At 37.2% G+C, this 27,935-nt stretch overlaps 1 protein-coding gene across 2 annotated transcripts in view; it reads right to left on the reverse strand.

The window, feature by feature from the left end:
- The window catches only part of TMTC2 (transmembrane O-mannosyltransferase targeting cadherins 2), a 252,425-nt gene that overhangs the window by 55,161 nt on the left and 169,329 nt on the right, over positions 1–27,935 (reverse strand). For both annotated transcript variants that reach the window (XM_055808895.1, XM_055808896.1), the window contains 4 exons: positions 21,827–21,912; positions 20,805–20,989; positions 19,027–19,105; positions 7,679–7,800 (listed from right to left, as the gene is read on the reverse strand). In XM_055808895.1, coding sequence (XP_055664870.1) covers positions 7,679–7,800; positions 19,027–19,105; positions 20,805–20,989; positions 21,827–21,912 — 472 coding nt within the window. The remainder of the gene's footprint in view (positions 1–7,678; positions 7,801–19,026; positions 19,106–20,804; positions 20,990–21,826; positions 21,913–27,935) is intronic.

Below are 27,935 nucleotides of genomic sequence, written 5' to 3' on the forward strand. Positions count from 1 at the left end.
AATTACAGGCACTACTGGAAGCTATAAGAGGTGGCTTGTGGGCTCAAGTTCACTCAAAACAGACACCAAAAAAAAAGCTTCAAAACAGATTTATTTATAATTGAAATAAAGCTTCTCAGACTAGCATGCTACTATAACAACCATCCACTGCCTGATGGCAGGGAGGCCAGCCATTAGGAGGAAGGGTTTGTTAGTCTTCTCTTTAAGACTAAAGTGAGAGGAGAAAAAAATTTTAAAGCCTTACATATAAATGATTTTTTTTTTAGCATGATAGCCAACTGTTTCTCTTCTAGAAGGTCTGCTCATAAAATGGAAAACGAATTACAGCACATGCTCAAGGCCTCAGCTGGCACTGTCATTTTTGACAGACTCATTTTTATCTTAGAACTGGGAGCCTTGCAATTTTAAAGCTTTTTACAAAAAATATGCTTTCTTTGTGATATAGAAATAAATTACCTAAGCAAGCGATGAGGCTAAGATGCTGCGGTACCTAACTCCTCTGCTACCAGAAGATTGGCTAGGTCAAGTAACATGTCATATTGACAAGTAAATTTTTCAAGTAATTTACGCAGCTTAACAAGTTAAAGATAGGAAAAGCACATAATGCTAAAGCATTGCAGTCCTAAACAGATACACGTTGTTTCTGAAAAGTAATTGAAAAAAGAAAAGCATAAACTTAAGCCCCAGACTGGCTATTTTCCAATTATTCTACTAGCTAAGCTACTAATCATTCTTTTCAACCACTAAATTCTGCTTTTCTAATATATTTTCAGGAAAATTGTAGCTTACTGAGTTGTAATTTTTAGATATGAACATACAACATTATCCAATATAGGGGTGATGTGACTTATGATATTAGGTAGGAAGACTGTAAATTCATTAGCTATTCCTTTGGAGCTCTTAAGTTGGTCTGGTTTTTTCTGCATACCTAGCAGTATGCCCATATCCACCTGGCATTTCTTCCCAAAGGAGCTAACAAGCCTCTAGACAGATATTTGCATTAAAATAAGAGTGAACAGGTTTAGTACTAATAAATAGGCTTTTACTCCAAAGGTTTTATTGCAAGCAAATTAGAACTTGACCAGTTATGTATTTCAAGAATCAATGACAAATTAACAGCTATTTTTTGGTTTGTTTTCGTTTGATCGGTTTGTTGATTTGGGTCAATGCAAATTACAGTTATTACAAGATGAAAAGCCTATTCTGAGCTTTACAAATGTATCTTTAAAGTTCTTCAGGAAGTACACCTTACTGAGAATGATTTTGTGTAGAAATGCGATGTTTAGTATTTAGAATTATTATTGATGGATAAGAGTGTGTCACGAGCAGGTTTTCAGAAGCAGGGAAGTGAAGCTTGTTTTATCTTGGTTTTTATTCCACTTTTTACTTTATGGGGTTACTCTAGTTTTTCATCTTTCCATATTTCCATATACACACATGCAAAAATTTTTGTAGACTTTGGAGAAGAAAGTATTATTTCTTCAGGTTTGTCTAATCACCTGTCAGAGACTGGGCTTGTAACACTCTATACTCTCAATTTTCACATATTTCTAAACTCAGAAAAAATAAAATCCTCTCTCAGGAATTCTCTTGTCATTGAATACATACATTTTTAACTGTTCATTAAAGCATTTCTAGAAGTAGACAAACAAACTACTTATTAACACCCCCAAAGGTTGTCAGTGATGTACATCTCAGAAAAGAATGTTGTACAGAAATAACGAAACTTTGTGCTATCTTTTGAAGGCATTTTCTGGAACATGTTAACTTATGAATTAAATAATTTACAAATTGTATGTGCTTTCATTGAGCATATTTTGTTCAGCATTGGTGTGGCCTCACCTTGAATACTGTGTGCAGCTCTAAGCCCCACAATTTAAGATGGTTGCTAAGGCATCCAGAGGGCAACAAAGCTGCTGAAAGGGCTGGAAGGCATGTCCCATGAAGAGCAGCTGAGGACTTTGGCTTTGTCTGGTTTGGAGAAAATGAGGCTGAGGGGTGACCTCACTTCTCTCTACAGCTTCCCGAGGGGGGGAATTGGAGAGGGGGTGCCAATCTCTTGTCCCTGGTATCTAGAGATAGGACATGTAGGGATGGTTCAAAGCTACACTAGGGGAGGTTTAGACTGGACATTAGGAAGTATTTCTTTACTGAGAGGGTACTCAAACACTGGAATATACTTTCTAGAGAGGTTTTTGATGCCCCAAACCTGTCAATGCTTAAGAGGCATTTGGACAATGCCCTTAACAACGTGCCTTAACTTTTGGTCAACTCTGAACTGGTCAGGCAGTTGGACTAGATGATTGCCGCAGTTCCCTTCCAACTGAAATATTCTGCTCTATTCTGCATACAAACTCAAAAGAATTAGCACAACTGAATAGCATAGATTATGCTTTTGCTTACTATTGTTCATTTAATCTCTTACAAGATGCAATTTTAAAATTTAAATTGCCCTTTGGAACAGTAGTGACATTAGCTATGTGCAATTGAGAAACTAGTAAAGCCAACCTGAGATTATGACATGAATTAGTATTTTTCACTTACAGCATGACTGCAATAATTTTAAATTTATTACAGTAGATGAATTGTGATTTACCTTCTTTACAGTTTTACATGCCACTCATGACTTTGCAAAAGGTAACCCATTCTGGTAGAAGCTAATCCTCCTCTAAAATGCCTTTTCAGTAAGGAAGTATAATAGGTATTAATATTAAAAACATGTCTGTACCTTTATTTTGATTCAAGACATTGTGTTTCAGTAAACTGGAACTAGCTTCAGCATGAAAATAAAGTAAGGTATGTAGAATCCTAGAATGATTCATGTTGGGAGACCTTGAGATAGCATCCTGTCCAATCCCCTGCTCAAAGTATAGTTAACATTTCATTTTGATCAGATTGCTCATGCAGGTTATTGTTCAAGTTAAAAAGAAAACAAACTAAAACCAAAACATTTTTCATTGCTAAGCTAATAAACCTCACCTAGTATATGGTGTCTTTATTTTAGGCATGCTGTAGAACTCAGCAATAAAATAACAAAGAAAAAGACAGGTCACTGTGGATTTAGAAAACATGCAGAGTTCCTAGTTTGTGTTTGACAAAACCAAGGCCAGACAACACGAACAAAATAAACAGTTTATATGCTAGAACACTAATTTGTCTCTACGTCCCTGTTTATGAAACTCTGAAAAGCTTTTGCTGAAAGCTGGGCAAGGATAGCCTGCTGTAACAAGCAAGCAATTCTGCAAATGTCCAGTCTACGCACTGGGCATAGGTCATCCTCACTGTTCCTTAAGGGAAGGCAAAGAAAACAGAAGGTACAAGGAGGTGGTCCATGTATCCAGATTGGCACTAAGGGATTAAATGAAACATGGTAAAAGGAGTTAAACTCAGTTGGCCACCAGTCACAAGTGGTGTTCCCCAGGGCTCAGTCTTGGGGCCAGTTCTGTTTAACAGCTTTATCAATGACCTGGACAAAGGAATCCTATCCACCCTCATTAAGTTTGCAGATGACACCAGGTTGGGTGGGAGTGTTGATCTGCTTGAGGGTAGGAAGGCTCTGCAAAGGGGTCTGGGCAGGCTGGATCAGCAAGCCTAGGCCAATAGTATGAGGTTCAATGAGGAAAAGTGCCGGGTCCTTCCTGCACTTGTGTCACCAACCCCACACAGCGCTACAGGTTTGGGGAGGAGTGGCTGGAAAGCTGCCTTGGGGAAAGGACCTGGGGGTGCTGGCTGACAGCTGGGTGAACGTGAGCCAGCAGTGTGCCCAGGTGGCCAAGAAGGGCAACAGCATCCCGGCTTGTATCCAAAACAGTGTGGCCAGCAGGACAAGGGCAGTGATTGTCCCCTGTACTTGGCACTGGTGAGGCCCCACCTCGAATATTGTGTTCAGTTTGAGCCCCTCACTGCAAGAAAATCACTGAGGCACTGGAGTGTGTCCAGAGAAGGGTAATGAAGCTGGTGAATGATCTGGAGAACAAGTCTTATGAGGAGCAGCTGAGGGAACTGGGGTTTTTAGTCTGCAGAAAAGGAGGCTTAGGAGAGGCCTTATCATTCTCTACAGCTGCCTGAAAGGTGGTTGTAGGCAGGTGGGGGTTGGTCTCTTCTCCCAAGTGACAAGGGACAAGACAAGAGGAAATGGCCTCAAGTTGTGCCGGGGGAGGTTTAGATTGGAGATTAGGAAAACTTTCTTCACTGAAAGGGTTGTCAGGCATTGGAACAGGCTGCCCAGGGACATGGTTCAGTCACCATCCCTAGAGGTATTTAAAAAATGCATTGATGTGGCACTTAGGGACACGGTTTAGTGACATGCTTGGCAGCGTTAGATTTATTGTTGGACTTGATGACCTTAAAGGTCCTTTCCAACTTAAATGATTTTGTGATTCTATGTCAAGCTGCTTTTAGCAAGCAGCAATACCAGTAGAAGGCTTTAGGAGGCAGAAAATCTGGGGTTAACACTAAGCCACTTTATTGGAATTTAAATCATGACGTAAAACATAGCTGGATTTGTTAACTTTAAAGGTTTGACACTACTGCTAGGAGGTTTTATACTAGAATTGCCTTTGGCTGGAACTTAGGAACTTGCCTGAAACCTTCTTCCTCTCCCCTCTTCCCTCCCCCCCCCTCCCCGATTTCACAGACAGAAAAAAATTCTATCTATATTAGCACCAGCTTCCATTTTTCACTTCATCAACCATCTCACATTTCTCTCCTGGAAAAGAGATGCAGAGGAGTGCTATCAGTAGTTTTGTCTCAGCACTTACATTCAGAAACAGGATTTCAAAAAGTCTGAAGGTTTGGTTCCAATAGATGAAGGGAAAGAAGCCTCTAAAAACATCTCTCCCCTAATATTTGAAAAATAACTGTAGTTAGCTTTTCTCTCTCTTAAATATACAGGCTGTGAGAAAATGATCATGAGCCCAGGTAGCAAAACAGAAGAATAAATCACAGTGGTACCTTAAGTTAGGTATAGGCTCAAACAATGATGCCAAAGGGAGCAGCTCTAATGCTACTGAACACCTAGGAAGTATATACAGACTTCCAAGAAACATGTCAGTTACAGCAATCATATGTTTGTGATGGGAACTAATGCTGGTGCAGTTCAGTATACTGAAAACCAGACAAAATTCATTTAATGTGAATCATTGAGCAGATGGTGGGCTGTGCTACTGATTAAGGGTAAGTGACCAACATGGAGACAAAACCCATATTCTCCTGCCAAATCTCTTCAGCCTCCATTTTCATGTTGAATGTCTTTTCAGACTTTGTAGCTGAAATAATTAAATGAAATAAATGCCAAATTTCAATAGATCAAAGATAGGTGAATCTTTTTTTTTAATGAATGAAATAACCACCCGAAATATTTTCTCTACTTTGTCATCAACATGTGTCTTATTATGTGTTTATAAAGTCCTATGTCATTACCAGCCATATCTTTCAGCTTATGCTGATGTTAATAGAATGGACATGAACCTTCTCTGTACATATTGCCATGAATATGAGATGAAGCAACAGTAATAAAATACTTTTGTATGAAGAGATGATAAAAAAACTTTACGAGAACAGACTACAATTATGGCACAAAGCAAGCATAAGTAAGCAAGTGTGCATTGAGAAAGGATAGGCAGAGTATCTTACTGCCTAACACAGTGCAGTATTCAGTGTTCAAAGTTGTAGGCAGCTCCTGTCTTTTTTGCTAATGAGACACATTCTTCCACAAATATAGTTCAGATCCTCAAGGCACAATCCACCCCACCTGTATCTTACATTTATACCCCTGGAGAAACGTAAACAGTTAAATTCTACTACGAGTATTCACATACATTTTTCATTGCTTTCTTCCCAAAGTTGGGGTATCCCACTGGTGTTTAATCCTGTACCTGAACTTTCATAATGAGGGAACAAAATTTAAAAAAATTATTTTCAGTGGCTCAGAATGTTCGTACAGAGCTATGGGATTTGGAGATGTTGTAATTTTGAAGAAAACTGTGAGACCATGTTTCCCAGAACAACTGCAATACTTTCCCTAGCAGACCTCATATTTCATATACTCAGCAGTTCAGAAAATGTACAAAATTAACCAGAGGAATACTGGGGAGTGTGTGTGGAATAGGGTGAAATAGAAAAGAAGAAAATAAGAAAAGAAAAAAGACATTGGGATTCTAATGGAGAAAACTCTTTCTTTACCCACAGCAATTCTAATAAATTAGAACTTTCACGTCAAAGATCTGCTAAGAAGAAAGCAATAACATTGACTTTGCCCTGTTATTCTTGGGTGCAAGATATGAAGATATCTGCCAGAAAAGCAAGGTAATTTTGGAAATTTTGCTGTATAACCTACTTGCAGTTCTATCCCAGAGGAAGGTAATCAGTGAGTGCATGTATTTGTCAATATCCAAGAAACTTTAACTGTAACTGTAACTGGAAATTGTAGCTAAAAACCTGCCTTTCCAGGCCTGGAACTGACAGGGAGCGGGGATATAACACTACCGTCTTGCTTTCCAGTACAAGCTAAAAATTCCCATTTTTAATACAGAGTTTTTAATCAAATTGTATTTGACATTACATGATAACATGGAAAAAATTTTCTTTCTGTGTTGCCACTTCTTACTCATATAGAAAACTTCTGTTCTAATTTTGCCCCCTTTTCCAAACTCAGATATTTCTAACAGCAATGGATCTGCTGAAATTAATTATGAGCTATTTTTATTCACTGGATCTCTACCCTGTGTCCAAGGACATTTTCTGCTTGAAGACTGGACAGGGCATAAGCAAGGTCAGAGTGAAAGCTTATAGACAGGTGAAAAGTTAAGAAAGATATTCAGTTTGAGGCACAATGATTGAAGAGCCTTACAAAGGTGTATCAGTAGAGCATAGAAAGGAAATATGAAACCACTGGAGGAACTATGAGAACAGATGTAGAAGAGATACACAAGCAAGAGGATATGGTCAGAAAAACGAGAATGAGAAATGGAAAAGAAGTGAAAGGAAGTTTTAAAACAGAAATTTTTTTAGCAAATAAATAGAAATCCATTTCCATCTTCAAAATGTGTGAAAAACAAGGAAGGACTGGCACTCTGCTATAACCATCATATGGACCTAATTTATCTGGAGCTACAAGCTCATCTATACTAAAAAGGCAAAGTGAATTTTGAAGACATGAGAAAGTCGAACTCTTCTGATTATTTTTAGAACTAGCTCTTAGCTGCTGAGAGTTCTCGTCACACGCTCAAAGAGATACTCCGAATGAAGTGTAAATTGAAACCATGAGACATGTAATTCATAAAGCATAGGTGACACCCCTAGCTCTGCCATAGGCTGCTACAACCCTGGGTCAAACACTGAATATCTTTTTGTATTGGTATCATTACTTGCGATCTCAAGTACTTACAATAAAGGCTTTTTCAACCAGACACTGCTGTTAAGAACTATCTCTTTTAAAGTTTCTGTGCTATTATAATTGTTCTCTTCTGGCACAGAGGGTGATATTTCAGGAATGGATACAATGTTTCACAAAGAAACGAACGACACTGTCAAAATCCTTCATAGAAGGTATAAATGAAATAGCGTGACTAACAGGGCAATAAGCAATTTTCAAGACAAACTCTTCCCATCCCCTTACCTCAAAGGTAACTAGTCAAAGGGCCATGGACCAACATCCAGGACCTGCTAATTAACTCACCGTCAGAGCCAGCAGTTTTCCGTAGGTGAGATGAGCTGGAATGTGGTCATTCTTGGATCGCAGTGACTCCACGTACCAGCGCTCTGCTTCTGGCAGCCGGTTCATTCTCATGTAGGCTTCTCCTACAGGGTGAAAGAAATGCTAGTGAGAACGCCCAGAATTTCTCAAGGTTTCCATAATTTACTATCTCATTTATAATTTGCTTTATATTAAATGGGCAGAGATCTTGAAACAGGTGAAACGCTTTGAACACCTGCAATGACACACACACACAAGTCTTACAGACACTAGAGGAGACTGAGTTATGGCCTTATTAGGCTGAAAGAACATAGTTAAGATGAAAGCCCTGTTAGAACAAAATTGCAAGGGAGTGTTCCACCTGCTTAGTTTCACTCAAAAGTCTCAAAGTAACAGAAATCTTATAAATCTACTGTAGAAAAGTTACTTCTTTTCCACCAGTCTACACAATCTACAGCATGAAATGGCAGGAAGGATATGGAAAGTGTTTGCATTTAATCATAATACATCAAGAGCCTAGATATTTTTTTTTATAACTGGGAAAGGTTAAGAAAACAGTCCTGAAACTATATTGGAGGGAGGGACAAGACATTAAAAAAAATTATCTCTGAATGTAGCTAAATTAGATCATCTGCCACAATTAGTCTAAATTAGAATATAGTATCCATAATTTTAAAATTGCTGGTCTTAAGAAGTCATGTACAAAATGACCAAAATTGGGCATATTTCAAAGTGAAATCCTTTACTGTAAGAGACTGAGGCAGGTGATGCTGAAGAACAACAGATGAATGCGATGTCAGAAAGCCATATATTGCGGTAGAGAGAATAGTAGTCTTGACGTTTCTGAGAAAGAATTTAGCATACAGAGAAAGACAAGTGCTTTCTCCAAGAAGCAAACAACCAAATTTCTCAAGGGCTGGAAATAAGCAATATCAAACAAGCATGTAATGGTGAAGAACAGCAGCTTTCAGATTAATACCCTGGATTTCCACAGATCTTTCATGGGGGCTCTAGATATAAATGTGCCCTTGCCCTACCAATGGCAGACTGAAAATGCCTACAGGAGAGTCAGGATTTCATCACCTCGCAAGTTGATTCATTTCAAATAAATGGCTAAGTATCTTCCCAAAAACATGAAGTCACAGTTTACCCAGTGCCACCACAAGAGGATCAAGAGAGGACTACAGCTGACCCAGGTAGAGGTTGGCTAAGGCTGTCTCCAGGTGAGTCACTGCCCACAGTTCCGAATTACATGGGAATTAATAGCTGTGAGGGCATTCAGGAGAGAGAGATAGACTGATGTTCTTTATTCAAGCTTGAAGCCAACTACCACACCCCCAAAACTCAGACAAAAATGTGCCACCTACATGTTCAAAGAAGTAGAAAAGAAGTAACTCTTACCGTGGGAGCTACTCCATTTTAAGTATTTACAGAAGCTATGGAGGATTTTCTTGATCCAAAAAATTGGACAAGGCCCTGTTTGGTTTGTTTGTTTATTTATTTAGCTTTTTTTTTTTTTCTTGGTGTTTTTTGAGGTTTTTTGTCACCAGAGATTAGGGATCCCAGGCAAATGTGGCACATAAGTTTGAGTTTCAGGACTTAGGGTGCAGTACATGCAAAATGATCAAACCACAGCCCACAGATAAAACGCGTGTGATGGAGTCAGAAGTCAAGCTGAGCCATGGCTAAGGGAAGCCAACATGATTTTTATGAGCAAATAAGAGTTTTTCCAAAAAGGGATGCAAGCCTGTAAATCTAGCGGATCAAGACTTCTAATTCAAGGATCTACGAGTATTCTGTACTCATGTGCTGGTTTGGGATATCTGATTGCATACACAGAAGTAGATGATGTTTCAGCATCAGAAGTACTCAAGTCATTCTAACCGCTGGTTAGGGCCAAACTAAAGGAACAATTTTAAAAAAAACTCAGGCCAAATAAAAAAAAAAATCCAAACAGGAAAGAAAACCCAAAAGAACATGAACATTCCCCAAAACCCATGATCAAATTCAGGGTTATCAATGTCACATGCATTTTTTTCCACTATGTCAGCACTCAGAAATAAGTGACGTAACATCATGCCTTGTTATGCACAAAAAAAAGCCATGAAGTCAAGTGTGGAAAGGATTGAAGAAGCCAAAAGTCAAGCTATATGTTACCCCCAAGTCCTCTCCCTAGCTGTATACTTTATGGCAGAATGTTTAATTACTTGATTGCATACTGTTTTTCCCACAGGCACCTGCTTCGTTCAGCATACAGGAAATGAAGAATCCATATTGCCCTTTTCTTTAAGTGGAAAATTCCAGCCCAACCTGCTACAGCTTGGCAATTTTTCAAGCAATTAACAACAAGATCCTTTAAAAAGTAATGTAAGCAGCCATAAGACATGGAGTTATTATCTGTTGGTAGTATATGCTAAATGCACTGCCAAATTTCAAAAAGATCCAAGGTTCTCATTTATTTTCCATGATGGATTCTGATATAAAAAGAGATTAACAACTTCAGAGTACTGGCAAATTCAATTTTTGATAGGTTTTAAGAGCTCAACTACTTTACAAGCTAGCCTCCTAAAACTTTGAGAGTATTACTGAGTGGCACATCTAGAAATGAAGCTACAATATGTCAATCTAAATGTCAAACTGCAGAGAAAGGAATTTTATTCCCCTAAAGACTTTACCAGGAATTCTCTACAGCTGAACATTTTTTTTTTCTGAAGAGCCTGTTTTCTGCTCATAAGCCCCATATTGTCAAGAATTGCTATATTATACGAAATTAGAACATGTCATTACTATAGAAGGATGAATAGGGAGTCTGGTATTAATTTCATCTTCTAAACAACTTACAATGACATTCCTATCTAAAAAGAAATGAAAGTAAGTTGAAAACTGCCATGGCCATACTCAAAGACTGGAATAAAATCAAGCAACCATTAACTGAATAATTAATTCAATCAAGTGATTTTATGTGTTAGATGCAATTTTAATAAAAGTTATTCCGGCCTAAGATAGTTTTCAACAAAATGACAGAGAAAACATGTATGGATTGACTTCTGTCATTCAGGATGTATTTGTCTGTCTGAGATTAAAATAAGAAAATAATGTTTGTCATTTACAATCATGTATTTTTATAAATTTGCAACATAAATTATTTAGTCATTAGGAAAACAATAGTGTGTGCACTAGCAGCAAATATGCAAAGCAGTGGTACATGTGCACAGGTTTCTGTATTTACTTTAACAATTCCTTAATTTGTAAAATCTTTCAAAACTCATGCTAAAAATCTGAAAGATCACAGACACACTATTTGCTAATGAAACTTGCCAGACCTATAATATTCAATACAGGTAACAACAACAGAGAAAGAAATTCATTGCAGTGGAAACCTTGAGACATAAATTGACAGTTATTTCAGTTCCCTAATCTGTATCAACACGCAGCCAGGCACAGCATTGCCACACAGTGAATGGTGGTAAGGAATTCAATAGCCAACTGGAGTAAAAGGGCACAAATCAGTAATTCTGAGCTCCTTCCATTTTTACAGGGGTTAGTTCAACTAATATTCCTGGGGTTTGTGCACCCATTTCTTTGCTTATTCTACAAGAACATAAGATTATTAAACTGTAACTCTCATTTACTAATGTAGTGCAAGCAAAAAAATATGCAACTGAAACACTATTTAAAGGAGTGCATATATCATTCATTAACACCTCTATTAATGTTTTATGACAAAGAAATGAGTAACGGGCTACCTTTTAACTAGCTTTACACCACTATAATTAAAACCCTGGTACTCAAGTGGATTTTCTTTGCCATAGAGATAGATCAGTTGCAAGATTACCGTTCTCCAAACAATATTGTTCTATATTTCCCCAGAATCCTCAGAATTGAAAAACAACCTTTCAAAATAAACAAAACAAAAAACCCCCAACAAACTAAAACACCACTGAAAAAATCCCCACTAAAATGATGCCAGGACAAATTAATTAAAAATAATTAAAGAACACTAAAAATCATTAAATATTTACATTATATATATTACATTAAATATAATATATAACATTAAATATTTACATTAAATAATAATACTAAGGATCAGCTTGCTCACAGCTATTTCCCCTGAAAGGCTAACTTTATAATTGAAAATAAAGTGAAATGTGAACTTTTAGAAATCCTTAAAGAAAAAAAAAACAGGCAGACATTAAGATTTTCTAATATATATACAAAACATTGTTAAAAAGCAAAATTAGGTAGCATTTAGATGAATATATGTTACATGGTTCTAGATTAACCTTTCATCTGCTAATTTCATATTTGTTCTGTTTCAGATGCACGTTGTCATACCAAGCAAAGGCTGTCTCCTTGCAGGGAGCATGTTTTATCAATGAGCAAGTACAATGAAACTATGGATGTAATAGCACTGTTCCTCTATAGGTGTCATGTACCCATACCTTCAGACTAAGAACATATGTCTCTCCTGTGGTCCTTCTCTTAGGACCCCAAAAGATGCTACTGAAAAACTATATCCGTAAAGGATACAATGCAGGGTAAAGCTGCCTTGCATCATGCTTGTATATGTTAATTATCTGCCACTTAAATTTATGGGTGGTAAAAATGTAATATAGAAAATATAGAACTTGGCATTGACAAGAGCAGACATAAAAACAGAAAGAAAGATGGAGATGCACTTTGAAAAGGAAAATCATTAACATACATTCAGTCAGAATTAAAATTTCATTTTTCCATCATTTCTTGGAATTGGGAGGTTGCCTTAGAAAATGATGGACAGGTCTGCATCCTTGCATACCATAATGCCACAAGGGTTTTGTGTCTTTCATAATGCAACCATGAAGCTTCCTTGTGCAAATCAAGGCTGCAGGTGTGCTTACCATAAATGCACCTCCCAGGATATATAACTTCCTTCTCTTTTTCCCTTAGGTACCAGTACATGCAATAAAAATAAATCTAGAAGCATAGTTTGAAATTATACTACACTGATGTTTAAGATATACTGCAAAAGATTAACAGTCTTGGTGATAAATATGCAGTGCATGCACATCTCTGAAACAGCTGAAGCATGTGAACTTAATGAGCATGAAGTTCTGCACAGACTATGCATATTTTGTTTGCTTTTTTTCTTTTACACAACAATCTTCTTGAAGATTTCAAGGAATGTGTTGTATTTTAAGAGGGCTTTTGACAGATGGGAGTCAATGCATATTTGGTTGAGTAGATTCTTACAGGCCTCAGTTAGCCACAGCAAAGCCTTCGATCTGATTTAATTGGACCACTAAGCTATTTTTGAAGGAACATACCTAAAGTGGAAAACAGATATAAATGAAGGGCAAAACAAAATCAGTTCCAGCATGGAACTGCATGGACTTTGCACAGCTCTTCTCTGTTGTACAAAGACTTCCAGTGAAAGAAGTGTATTGACACAAATAAAGGCAGTGAACTCACCTGAGATACGTAATTTCATTTTCTTTTTCCAGCAGATGTGCAACCAGCACTAAATCATAAGGGCAAAACCTAGAAATTCATAACTGGCAAATGTTTGTACTCTTTTCTTTCCTTTTACTTTATTTACACACATTTTAAAGATGTATTATTTTTTTTTGTCAGTAATACATAGCCATTATGCTAGTATACGTTTCTTTAAAACACTCTTAATAGATGCACTTTCCATTAGAATCATGCCTAACTGGGATCCCTGTAGTCCAATTTCAGTATTGGAATACATTTTTGGTTTACAAATGTAACTATTATACTTACTTTCATACAAAACCCCATATGTTTAAAATGCAAATGCATTTCAGGCTTAGACTCTTAGCTTTTTCAGACTATCACCTAAAAAAACTCAAGAATTTCATGTGAAATTATAGATCAATAGTCTAAATAATTTAAACTAAGAAAACCTGAGAAGTTTTAAAAAGAAAAATCCTGGTCCCTAACATCGCACCCATTACCCCTCAGTAATCCATTGCTGTAACCTTTTTAACCAGCTTGAATCCTTCAAATAAAATGAACAAAGTGAAAAAACAGGACACATTGCATTCAGTCCAGAGATTTATACTCAGCTTAGTAAAGCAGATATAAAGTATCATAGTCTGCAAAGTCTCAACGGGGTAAGGGTTAAAGGAGGAGGGTGGGGAAAGAAGGAAGCACAGCATTTTGCTCCCATCACCACTAGAGTGGACTCCATTCTTATTTCCCTAGCACATGTAACAAAATGTAAATATGAAAGAAAAAAAAAAATCCCTTGTTTTCAACCAAGCTAGTTTTGAAAGAAAAAAAGTTTTTAATGTACATTTAGTAAGAAATTACCAGTAAAGCTTCATGAGATGCATAGGAAGCACACCGATGACTGGAGCTCAGACAAGTGCAAGTATCATGCTCTGTACAAGTTATGATATGGGATATGTATTTCACAGCTTAATCATCTGTGGCTCTTAAAAAGTAAGTCTTGCACAGCATGAACTGTAAAACTATACCAGCAAAAGTGTTTCTTGGAGTTCTAAACAATATTTTAAAGTAATTCAATAAAAAAGCATTTAATGGGAGCAAGGGGCAAATGGGATAGGAGCCTTAACAATATTAACAGATTTGTACAAACAGCCACATCCTCACAAAAGCATAATCAAATAAAGTAATAGTTATGTTATAATCATCAATAGATAAAGTCTCTCTGCATGCTAAGCCTTTGTATTTACGATACAAACCTCTGCACCAGATATAAAATCTGGCTCCCCTTTCCCGTCTTGTACCTGGCTGCCACTTGCATATGATTTGTTTTCTGTCCATGTGCAATGTAGCAGATTAGGAAGGAGAAATCCAAACTCTAATTTGTGCATCATTAACTGTACTAACTCCTGCAAAGTTAGCTTCTTTTTTAACTTGCATTTCTCATTAAAAATGTTTGGTTTGCATTAACTGTATCTGAAAATAGCCATTCATATATTAGCTGGCAAGGGCAGATGAAGTACAATCAAGACATTTGTCTTTATGACAGTATCTTGCCAATCTAAACCTGAACAATGCCACCCCAACATCTTTCTTGTTACTGCTTGGTACTAAAATAAAGCCTCCATGGTCCACCTCACACCACTTAACTGGCAGGAGTATGAATTACTGTAGCAGGTGGGCCAGTGTGGTTTTAAAAGCAATGTAATACAATCAACTGTATAATATCAGATTTCAAGGAACGCAAAAGACATCTAGAGCAGAGGCTGATCGTTAAGCAATCCTAATATTGGCATTAAAGTGTTCAAGATCCCACAGGGACCATTTTATCTTTTTGACCCTAGGCTTTAATTGAAACTTTAAACAAAATATATTACCTATTTAATGCAGCTGAGCTGGACTCTGGCCTTTGTAGTGCATGTTGCCATGCCAAGCAAATTAATCTGAGTAACCTTAGCACGTACTTTTTAATTTACATCAAAGAAATATGACAGAGAAAATAAATACCAAGCCAATCCTATACAGTTTGTTGAATAATTGTTTTGATTCTAGTTTTAAAGTTTTAATTTTTAGCTGTTTTGTGCTCTTTTGAGAAAAAAATTAAAAAAAATAAAAGGTTTTACTTCTTGGTACAAAGCCAGAGGAACATATGGTTTCCTTAGCTGAGTTGTTGCACACCTGGCAAAATAAATCACAGCAACAGGAGACCAAAATCAACCCTGCAACTTTTCATACGCACAAACTTACAACATCTGATGCTGGTATAGTGGCCCTGCCTTTTGTACCATGAATAAATGCCAAGTCAAATGGATGGCTTGCTTCTTGAGCCCAAATACTTCTTGTTGCTTTAAAAGGCAAGTTACTTAGGATGAGAGTCATCAGGGCAGGCTGGCACACCAGAGGAATGAGTCACTGGGCCTGTCAGAGTGAAAGGCCAATAGAAGCATGCACAGGAAAAGATGCATAACGCATACAGGGAAAGCAGGTGGTGTAAAGGCTTAACACTGCTGGAGCGTTAATGCTACCACACTCGGAGTGCTGGAGTTCAAACCTAATTCAGTTTAAATAGTTCATCTCCTGTTTATTCTCTTTCTAGTATGTCAGGTACTCCACAGAGGGGAAAAAAAGCCTCCATAAAATCTTCAGTGACATGATTGGATAATTATTAAAAATTAGAGGAAGCACTGTTTTCTTACATCACATGCCAATATCTGGCAATATATGTACCACTGAACCAAGCAGAGTCATCGCCAGAGACTCGGAATACATCAATTACAATAACGGCAGCAGACAGCCCTCAAACTGTAACTATTCCTGGATTTCATGATAAGCTGTGGAGACCTTTTCCACATGCAGAGAGACAGGGAAGGACCCCTCCTTCCCAAGCAGATGGGGAGCACTCCCCAGTTTCACCCCCCACACCCTTCTTCCCCAGCAATGAGCATCCAGTGAGTGGGCACAGCTCAGTGTCAGGTCCATGCAGTTCCAGGCATATGAGACAGGACTGGCCTATTTCAGTTCCTCTAGTCTCTCTTTTAAAGGCAAAAAGTAGGCAGACAAGTTTATGCAATGCTGTTTATCAAAGAAACTGTTAGAGTGAACATGTTTGTAATTTTATCTTGAACATCAAAACAGAAATAAACAATTGATGCCCAATGACACAGTATGAACTGCTGATGGGATGCACTCCCGATAATGGATGCGGTTGCCCTGTTCTCCTGCCACACCCAATGCAAAGAGATGACTAAATAGGTGTTTTGGATTTACCTCACAAACTTGAGCTAGTAAGTCTAAGCTAGTCATCTCAGTTCCTTTTACAGGAGAAGTATGCTTGCAGGGGATCATTTTTATAATCTAAAATAGATGTGAAAGTCAGAAGGGCTCAATTACTCCCCAGAGGTATCTTTTTCTCTCCACACTATACAGTGATGCTCACCTAGCTCTGGCTTGTCATCTAACCTTTACACTGTTACAGGTAGGAAAGACTAACCAAACTAACTGCAGTCAGGTACACTCACATGGACACATCCAGGACAGCTTTAAACAAATTTGTCTGAGTCCTGCTGTTAATATAGCTGCACTGCATTCAATTCACTTCCCTACCCTTTATATAGGCTCTTGGGTTGCCTTTGCAGCACAGCCAACAACTCATACCTCAGCAACTAGTGCGAAGCAAGTTCTGATAACCATGCAACAGCTGCCATCACAACATCACCAAAATACAAATATATGCTATGTTAATGATAAGGTGGACTTTACAGAGCTCTGTAATAGCCGGTTGCTCTTCGCAATAGGCTGAAAGGGGCTAAGGTAAGCTCAGTTGACCCTAACTTGTTACACCACTAGGACCTTCATTTGTGAAGTGCTGATGGTTGCCTAAAGGAAACAGAAGCCAGAGTATGGGTTAAGCAGTGGAGGGGGGAAGTGTAGCAGCAGCCAAGCCCAGGCAAAGGACTGAGCTGGTCTTTGTGTTCACTATCGCTTTGTGAATTAATAAATGCAAATCCCAGGAACAGAGTGAACTTGGACGTCATGGACTGTGCTTATAAAGAAAGCTGAGAAAGGCCTCCTGAACCTAAAAAGTAACTAACAGGCAAAAAAGTAAAAAACTGAAGAATTTTATAGGTCATGGTTGTTCTAAAGGGAGCATCTATTCACAGAAAAAGAAAAAAGGTGGCACAGGCCTGCTTTGTGATGGAGCAACCATCATGCTACAAACAGGGTTGGTTTACTTTTCCAATTTCTGTACTTCTGAAGAGCACTTTTATCAGAATTATGAAATATACAGCTGTACTAAAAAGGGCAGTCAAACTTCAGAGGATCACTGGAGCACTGCAGTACTTCAGCAGTCACTAAAGGACACCAATAGTAAGCACAGGTTTAATTCACAGAGGGTGGTGACCGTTGATAACCCCACCAAATTTATCAGCAAATGTTGATAAATAAAACTGACAAAACAATAGTTCCGCCAATACTCTCTATGAAGAAAAGAACATGCAATAATCAACTTGCATATTTTAGTGATTTTTGCCACTTGCATTAATCTGATAAAGCTCAGCAACCAGGGAGAAGTAACTCTCCACTGAAATGTATGAAGTGTTAAGGAAATGTTTATACTATTATTGGCATTAGATGCTTTGTCACTGTGACAAGAGAAGTACTTAATTTAGCATTTACAGAGATTTGCAAACATGTAGTATCAGTTACAACTACAATTTTACAGTATTTTTTTCCTATGCCTTAGTACTTCTAGGGAGCTAATAAAAGATGCCTTTCCTGTATAAGTAGAGTGAGTGACACTTGCTTTCAACAATGTGTCAAACCAACGGGTACAACCAATGCATTCCCTCATATATTAGGCATTGGGGGGCGAGGGTACGGATGACAACACACACCACAAAACCCCACATGCTTCCTGTTGATCCTGATTGTTTCCACATATATTTTTAATTGCTCTACTTCAAACTACTTAAAGTATCTTACATCCTTTTCTGTTCCAGATAGGAAATCAGTGTCTACTGGGCCAGACACTGAGTTTGCTTAGCAGAAATACATGCCCTTTCAGAGAAAAATCCAGTTAAAAGCATCTCTGAAATAATGAAGAACCTGCCCCTTCGTTTACAGATCTGAATATTATAAATAATAATTCATATTATCTTCTTCCTTTTATCTGTTTAGTGTATGTTCTATAAAGATGTGATGAAGAATATGAGGAGCTGAAGTTAAAGTGTAAAACCAAAAAAACCATCTCAGCTAAATTAATGTTTCTTGCAGTACTCAAAGCACTCTGCTAAAATTTTGAAGACTTCTATCATTGTAGATGTCTTAACTAACAGTACATCATCTGGGAAATAAGCTTTTGGCACAACCTAAAAAAAAATAAAAAAATCCGATGATCTCTGTGGTCCTGTTTGGACATTTTGTTGTTTCAGAAGGAAACTTAACATTCAATACCCACGCTAAGTCTTATGTTATAATCAATCTCAGTCCACATTCTATGAAGTTTCGAAGATGACTAAATGGGAGATTTTTTAAAAAAATAATTATTAATTGCACATGAGTTCTCCAGGATAGTGGATGAGAGACTGTGGAGGCAGAGAAAAACCCTAATCCACGCATTCTAAACTTAAAAGTGCTGTATGGACACTCTTAAAGGTATCTAGTATCTAACTGTCTCATCATTTATTGTGCCCTATCCAGCACTGAAGTTACTGACAATTTAAGCTCTGAACCTGGTTTGCTTGTATCTACTGAAGGCATTTTTTTGTTTGTTTTATTACCTAAATCATTTGAGCACCAGTTGCTTGGCTAAGTTTTTTTGTTTCACCCTGCCTGACTCCTCAAGTATCTTTCTGAAACACTAACAATGCACTTACCCATCATGTTGTATAAGCTCTGTGGTGCAAACTGCCTTGGCATTTTCTGTATTGCTTCTTTGTAAACCATAAGGGCATCCTGAAGAGAGACACGCAAGTGGGACAAATAACTAGTAAAGCATTGATTTCAAAAGTAGTCTTTCACAGAGAAAGCAAAGCCAGACTATCTTCCTTCCCCAAGTGAAAGGTGCAGAGAGAGAAAACACATCGGCATCATAAATATCATGGAAAATTCAGATTTCTCATTTACAAATATTTTATCAAATTCAGTGAAGCTTATTGACAAGAGATCAAATTAGTTCCAATATTGCAACTTTTTTACCAATCAGAAGTAAAAGGAACATTTTTTTAAACCCCTCAATGACGCATGAGCTTATAAACATATACAAAATTATACAGGATGTCAGAGAATATCAAACTGCAGACAAAGGACCTTCTGATGACTAAGCTACTATAAGTGACCTAAAAATAAAGAAATCATTGTCTACTGTCAAGTAATAACAAAACATAATCCTTACAACTCAAGTCTGCTCCACACAAAGAATGAGATGTACTACAGTGTCAAGAATGCCAAAACTGGATTCCATTTGCAAATGTGCTGTGCCTTGAGTTACTCGAGCACATACTTATGATTCATTCTGCACTTTGGATGCTTACTGGCCAGTCTGTTAGCTCTGCATCATTTTCTACATCATCCCATCTAACAGTCATAGCTTGTGAAGGCTGAAATATGCTTGACAAAAAAAATATCTTAAGTGTGTGACCCAATCAGGGCTGGCTCAGACTGCAATGACTACCAGGCAGAAACCTGATGGTTCATATTCTTAAAATCCCTTGCACCTCCCAGGCATTGAACTCCAACTCTATACTCTATCAGCCATGCAGACAACATGCTGCTGTTCTCTTACATTCATGGATGTATTAGCTGTCTGTGTTTTAAGCAATTAGTAGCTGCCATCTGACAGAACTCAATTCAGCAGACAGATGCCAGAAAATCCATAAGGCTTGTATGCCTAATCTTAAACAGCTGAGGTAACTGCCGTGGTCAAGAAGAGCTATATGAATCAAAACCATGCATAACTCCTATTCTGAAGTATGCCTGGCAATGCAAAGAAAGAATGACTTTCTTTCAAATACGGCTAAAGGTCAAAACTCAAACAAATGTCCAGTTTTAGTAATTTCATCAGGGAGAAGGGAGAGGAATCACAGAAGTCACATTTGTACAAGTAAATGAGATGGGATTGGTTGGGTGCTGTGTACAGTTACATTAAAAATTATCCAACCCACTTCAGCACTTAGGTTAAGTTATCTGAAGAGAGCACACAAGTGGGATGTTTTTAATCACTGAAGTTTTGAATTGTTTCAACTAGGTCTTGATTTTGGAGATGCAGAAACAAACATAATTGCACGTTTTCAGCTGAAGATGAGCTTTATTTTGAATTAAAAAGCCAGTACACTTTAGGTTGGCTGGTCTGTAATCAGGCTATATCCTTTGCATATCAGTGACGGGGACAAAGCCAAGAAGAATGAACTAACACATATCAGATGTGACCACTGCTAATGCTGACTCTGACATCAGAACATCACACTGCTAATTAACATTGTCACACCTGTGGCTGTGGAGAATAAATATTCTCTGTAGAGAATGCTAATCTTGATTAAGTGTAATTCAATCAATTTGTGCCTGTGATGTCTTTTGAAAGTCTGGCTGGAAGCAATAGGTATTATTTATGAATGAAGGTTTTATAATGATATTGTAGACAAATCTGGAGTCTTACCTCATAGTGTCCTTGTTCATGAAAAAGTTTTCCTAAGTTATAAAGACAGCTAGTAACAGAGCTTTTATGAGCATGAGGATCTTTCAGATTTTCATCAGGGATCTCTGAACACTTCAGGAAAGTCCTCCTGGCTTCTTCTGTCTTCCCTTGGTTCATCAGGATGATGCCAGTATTTAAATAGGCAGCTGTGAAGAGGGAAATAATGTTATCTTTAAATGGGGCTCCATGATGTTTTATCTAATCTTTGTTTTACTTCAAATTGATATCTGAAGGAGATCCCATGGTTATCTAATTTGCCTTTTGTATAATACAGATCACTCACTGACATAAAGAGGAACATATAACAGCTAAAAGTTCAGAGATAAGGAAAGCAGAAAGTGGGTATAAAGGTTAAGGAAGGAGGGAAGAGGACACTGGTTAGGCAGGGTGCTCTAATTAGGACTGTATCGAGTATATAGTGCCATTGTTTGAAATGTTACAAAAATATATACATCTATATTTATATATACATATATAAGACTTAATACTGAAGCTAGAAAGAAGTCAGCAATCTTAAAAAGCACCCACTTAATTTTGGAACCATCCGATTTGGCAACATCCTATGGATTAATTCCCCATTTCTCCCAAGTAAGAAAGGAAAAATGAAAAGACTTCAAAAATATTTGTATTATTCACTCACACTACATACCATAAAAATCAGGGACCAGCTCTAAGAAACAGCAAACAGAAGCCTGAAAATTTTGGGTAGTAGCATATATGGCTCACCACCCCAGATCAGATACATTTTAGGTTCTAGCAGTGCCACCCAATGCTAATTCATCAGCTGCTTCTTCCCTGCACCACAATAAATGTAGTTGTTGACTAATAAACGCTTGCTTTCAACTGAGAAGTGCACAATTTCACCTTTTGCTTTCAGAATGAAAAACTTCTGAAAAAAAAATAAAGTGTTATTGAAGAGCAGGAAGATTTCCTTAAAAAGCTATAGTCAGTATTATGCAAGCTTGTACAGTTGAAATACTTACAAGCTAGTGTGGGTCTGCTACCAATTGCCAGTTTATAGTAATGCAATGCCTCTGAAAACCTGCTGTTTTCCTGAAGTAGTAATCCTCTGCATAAGGACAAAAAAAAAAAAAAGAAAAAAAAAGAAAAAAAAAGAAAAAGAAAAAAGAGAGAGGGAGGTTACTGCAAAGAGTAACTTCAAGATAAATATTGAAAACAAAACTAAAGTAAAGAAAAATATGCTGACTGGTATTTCAGAAGTATATCAACTCTGCATGTTACTATCAAATTAGTGGCAAAATTATTTTGTGTGAAAACAGGATTAGTTCAGAGACATCAGGTGCATCCATATGGCTTTAACAAAGCAGATGTTAAATGCAATAGTTTTGGCTTTCTTGGAAACCAAGAAATTCATTTACTCAGTTAAGAAAATGGTAAATTGTGAGTTTTTAAAGCAGATGGAGTATGGTGGAGGTATTTGTAACTAAGACATTCATGTTTAGCCTGTCATCTTTTCTTGACTTGAAAAACCAGATATTTTTGAAACACACAATAAAATTAACCACTTAACACTTCACATGTATCACCTTAACGAGCCCCCTTTGGTTGAGCAATTTCACTACATTATTCACTGTATGGCTAAGCACCTACATTAGTTTAATTTTTTCTGGCCTGAACAAATTTAATAACTGAAGAGATATCAAAAATTATACCAAATACTTCCAGTTCTCAGTTAGTTTCATAATCCATGGGCTTTAATTAAAGCTTTTAAGACAAGCATCTTTGGGAATTACAATTACATCTTTGTGCATTACAAAAGCCACCAATAAAAATGCCTGAAAATCAGTGCTCTGGACATCATTGACATTAATTTAGAATTGCACGCTTAAATGAAAACTCAAAGCATTATAGCGTTCCCAAAGTTTTAGAAGACTGAAAAAAAAGCATATGTAAATGTATTAAGATCCAAAGGATTTAAAATCCTTAAAAATTAGTCATTTCAGAGTGGAGCCTCAGGCCCTGTTATCCAGGGGTAGATGTCCCTCTTCTTATACCTCAAAGTAACCAGGAAAAAATAAATGTAGCTATTTGTTTTAGGTCAGAAGGTTATCATATCTATTTGTAGTTCCACTAACCTACAGCAATTTTCTCTTCTTCCTCTATGCCTTTATCTGCTGATAGCTTTTTGAATGGTAGAGGAGCTTGGACTTTTTCCATCTCTAGTCTCCAATCAGAAAAGATTTTTTTCCCTCCAAAGTCTCAGGAAAACTTTGTGAATTAAACCAGTAGACTTCAGGAGAAGAAAAGAATAGGGCAGTTAGCTAAAGAAATAACCACCATCTAAGTTGTTTGCTTCCTATCATTGAGTCAGGATTTAAGAGTGGAGGAATATATCCTCTTTTTTCTGTACAGTCTATCAGTCCCACACAGCCTCACTTTTGAAACTGTCCCTCAAGTAACTTCAATTAGGTAGTAAATCACTTAATATTAACAAAAATTACATGTAGTTGGTACTTCCAGTAATGTGAGCAATCAGGAAATAAAATTCAGGATACTTCTTGGCATGGCACGAAGTTTTTTAACTACTGTCAAGTGTCTTGCAGGTGGCAAGGGGTATGATGGTCAGGATACTAACGATGTTTTCTAAATTTTCCAGAACATGAATTTTGTTTACTCTAAAAACTTTTATAGACTGTAATTAGTCCAAGGGAAATTACTATTGTTACGGTATTTTGATCCAGTATCCTATTGATGGCAGTAGAATTAACAAAAAAATGACTTGCATGGTCTGACATTTAAGCTGCTTCTTATTTCTTTTTAAAAAATAATATTCTTACAATTTTTGGACAAATTTGTCAAAGAAATTTGATTCTTATTTTAGTTCTAGAATAAATAATTCATATATTAAGTAATACAGTAATTCCTCAACTTGAACAAAATAAATTACTTTGTAAACTGTAAAACACTTGTGCTTTTTGGATTATAAGAACGTTAAGATCTAATTATTACCAAATCTTCTGTATTCACGACATGCTCTAGTACTGGCACTCTTGATTAATTACTTGATCATTTAAGGTCTTTTTTTCCCCCACTACTCTTCCAGAAGACTTTTTTTTCTTTTAAAAGTTGTTCCATTAGCAGACATATTCTCTCTCTGCCCCCTCTCTTCTTCCTTTGCCTAAAAGCCCAGGCTGCTCAGATGCAAGATTTGAGTGCTGAATTCCAGCAAATAATTAGTGTTTTATTTGTACTTATGAGGTTTTGTAAAATAAAAAGAAGAAAAAGATATAATCAAAAATTCTTGATAAGGCATGAAACTGCTTCTCTCCTTGTGAAACTGGTTCTGATTGATTGCTGGTTTTCCCTGTGGCTTCTGGCAGTACAAAAATGACTAGATTTATGAATGTCTAGGTCTAGTTTCAGATTAAACAAAGTCAAGAAAAGGCTTAAAGGAAAATTAAAAAATAATATTTTTAGTTGAATAAAATTAACACTTAGGAAAGTATGCTTCTGAAAGAGAACTACTTTGGATGTTCACCTATGAAGGGATAAACAGTTTTTTAAATAGATAAAAAGTTAAGATGATGAACATTGCATTAAACTTGCAAAGCATTCCTGAATTTACAGTGAATATTAGAAGACTTTAAGGAGCAGTTATTTCACTTCCAAGATTAAAAAAAAAAAATAAATCAGATTCTCTTTAGCATTAATCTCAGAAAAATGTAGTCATAAAAACATGCTCACCAACCTCTGATTACTCACAACATGCAACTGAAACTACACCCAAACACTTCAAATTTAGTTTCCGCCAAAATTAATACTGTCTATGAAATGTCCTACTACTTTTTTTAAAGCATGTATTATAATCCCAGTCTCTAACTTCATTACTCCTCACTGTTACTTCCAGAGGTCTGCTGTCTCATTCTCCACACAGAAGGAATATAAATGAGCAATAGTTCAATATTTGCTTCGGTCTCCAGTTTCTACAAGTAAAACACCACTACCTTCTTATAAATATTTACCTTTTGAGCAAAGAAAAAAATAAGCCCCAGGATCAAATGACAAAACTACTGTTTATTTCAAAATTAGTTCAAGAAAACCTGCAAGTCCTCAGGTCCTATATTCTCCTTTCCATTACTACATTTCACAGCAACTAAGCCATTTCCAAGACAAAAATCATGCTGATTTTCAGCTAGGCACCACATTTGAGAGGCAGACCTGAGGTTCTGAGGAACAGCACAGTTCAGCCTTGATACCACATTGCTAAACCAGTGGACCTGATCAGCAGAGACAGCAGGGCCAGTGAAGGAACAGCAGCCCAAGGCCAGGGCCCCGGGAGCAGAGCAGGGATCTTGTTCTCCAGGCTCTCTGCCAGCTGCTCCAACAACTCCAAGTTGAGGCAACAAGTCCCAGGGTTGCCTCTGAAAGCATCTGACCTTTAAAATTTTTCACTGTTGTCAAGATGAACGTGAAGCAAAGAGATGGGCTCAAGTGAGGAAAATCTGAAGGAAGCATGTCCTTCCTTCATTACATGATTGCAAAGAGGTCATTAGAGAAAATACTAATGAAAGGGTCCATTCAACACTTAAAGCTTTTTTTCCAGAGAAGCTTAGAGGCTGAAAACAATTACCTTTGCAGTCTGCTAAGTTATTATTAACAACTCTTCAACAAGCTTCAGCTGGAAGTTTGATGATATATTCTTTCCTTCTCCTTCAGAAATTGGTGAAGTATGGGTTATTTTGTCACAGAAATGCTTCCTTTTTCACGGGAGTTGACTTTGTAGTCTCCTTCACTTCTTAACAGAGGCCAGTCATGAGAGTAAAGTTTAATAGGTCTCCTATGTCTTATTTTCACATGCTTTAGTATTCACTACATTCCAGCCAGAAAATTTTCATCAAGATACTCAGAATTACTTTAAAATCACTAAAAATAAAACTGAAGTGTCTTTATAAAGATACATAGAGGGCAAAATTTGAAATATTTTTTTTTCTATGCCAATTCACCTAGAGAATTGCAAAATATCCTTCAAGCAAACTGACCATGGTTGAACAGAAAGAAGTTGTGGTATCAAAAGCTGGGAACTAATAGGTGCATAACTACCATAGTAAGCTAAACCTGCAAGAAACAAGCTGACTTGCTACAGAATAGAGAAACAACAACAGAGGCAGATGAAGTGAAACCCACAGGCTGTAACAATGAAAGTCAGGGACCTCCTTGAAGATCTTAGCATCTGTTTGTTCAGCCACATTTTTATAATCCAAATTCCTTCTTCCTTATACAACCCGTCATCTGCCAGCCGACTGCTGGGGTTGAAAAACTGGCAGTGGCTGATTGAATCTGTGGTACCTCATCTACTGACTCTCAAAACTTTTACACAAAAATTAGTTAATTAGTTACTTTCCAATCACCTGGTAAGGAGTGATAATGGATTGATGGTCTGGAAAAAATGGCAAACTCCTAAAAAAGGTTTGGTCTATGCATAATTCCATCTTTTTTTTTTTTTTTTTGGTGGGGGGGAAGACTAGATGTTTAGCCAATACTTCCCAAATGGGCTAGTAAACTTATCTAAATGCACAAACAAACAATCTAAAGTTTGCTTGTCATTCTTATTACTATCCTTTATTACATTGACAACATCTTTTAAAAGCTCAGGGTGCATTTGTAAAGCTCAACAAATATATAGTTCTACTCCTTTTTCTGTCAAAGGAGACAGTTTATTTTTATCTCATACCACCACTTCCATTGGCTATAGTAAATGGGGGGGTGGGGGGTGGAGTTTGCTCTGAATAACCAATTTCTACATGCAGAAGAACGTCCCTTAGCTGGAGTTCACAACTTGCAGGCACTGCTGAGTCTCCAGTAGCTCACCCCTTGCAGTGGCTGGGGCAGACAGCAACATAAAGCTTCTCCCATAGCCAGGAGTGGATCTGTTCTTCCTCTTCTTTGTTTACACTTTGAAATAATAACTGCTCTTTGCAGGTTGCTGGCAGAGGGGAGAAGGAGCAGAGGGAAAGAACACAAAAGCAGCAGTACAGCACAAACATTGAACATAAGCCACTGGGTGGAGAGAAGCAACTGGCACACATTGAGTAAGTACCCATCTTTTGTGGTTATAGAGACCTAAAGCCTTCCTTCTTCCTTACACAACGATGAACAAAGGAAAGCACATTCTTGAAATAAGGATGCTTGATACAGAAGAGTAAGCTCGAGTGATAAACTTGGATGAAGAACTTAAAGTCTTCTGGTACTTTTTAATAAACTTTCTACAGTTGCTAATATACCAAGGTCAATAAATAAAAAAAGCATAACCCCAAAATGCCCCCCAAAAAAACAAAACACAGGAGCAGTTGCTTTAAGTTTGAAGTTCCAAAACTCTTTTTTTTCCTCCAGTCCAGCTCCCACCTGCCAGTAAGGCACATAAAACATTAATTGAAAGATGGAACTTCAGTTCAAAGAAAGTTTACTGACATAACTGGAAAAAACTGAATTCTAGCAGATGGAGAGATGGTGAGCAGGAACTCAGTGGCTCCTCTAGCCTAGTAAGACTAGTACTGTGGAAGAATATAGTTTATCCCCAGAAACACAGAGGGATGAAATTAATTAGAAAAGAAAAAGCTACGTAAACCATAGAATACAAAGTAAACAGGTATAAATTGTCCATTAATTAATTTGGGATTAATTAGGAGTCAAGTTCTAACTATCACAGCAGTAAGATTCTGGAACCTTACAACAGGGCTTTTTGCCTGCATTGCTTCTACGTAATTTTACAGTGGAGTGTGAATCATTTATAAAATGGAGGATACGTGCCAACTACTTGCAAGAGTAGCAGACTTCACCCAGAGACTTAGAAAGTGTCTCAGAATCCTCTCTAATGGGAAGAAAAATAAAAAGAAGAAAAAAATGAGAAGCAAGCTCTGGCTATCTAGAAATAACGCACGTCTCTTCTATAGATAGACTTGCTTATTTAAATATATGCAGGAAAACATTTCCCTGAAATGAGTTCTTTGCAACCATTCCGAGTTCTTTAAACTGCCAACATTTACTCATCTTGCTTGACCATCAACTTGAAAAATCTTCCTGCCTTCTTTCTCTGCCTTGGTTTTAACCTAAAGTCACTGAATACTAATGCAC

The sequence above is a fragment of the Falco peregrinus genome, chromosome 6 (genome assembly GCF_023634155.1).
Source record: "Falco peregrinus isolate bFalPer1 chromosome 6, bFalPer1.pri, whole genome shotgun sequence".
Classification (NCBI taxonomy): domain Eukaryota; kingdom Metazoa; phylum Chordata; class Aves; order Falconiformes; family Falconidae; genus Falco; species Falco peregrinus.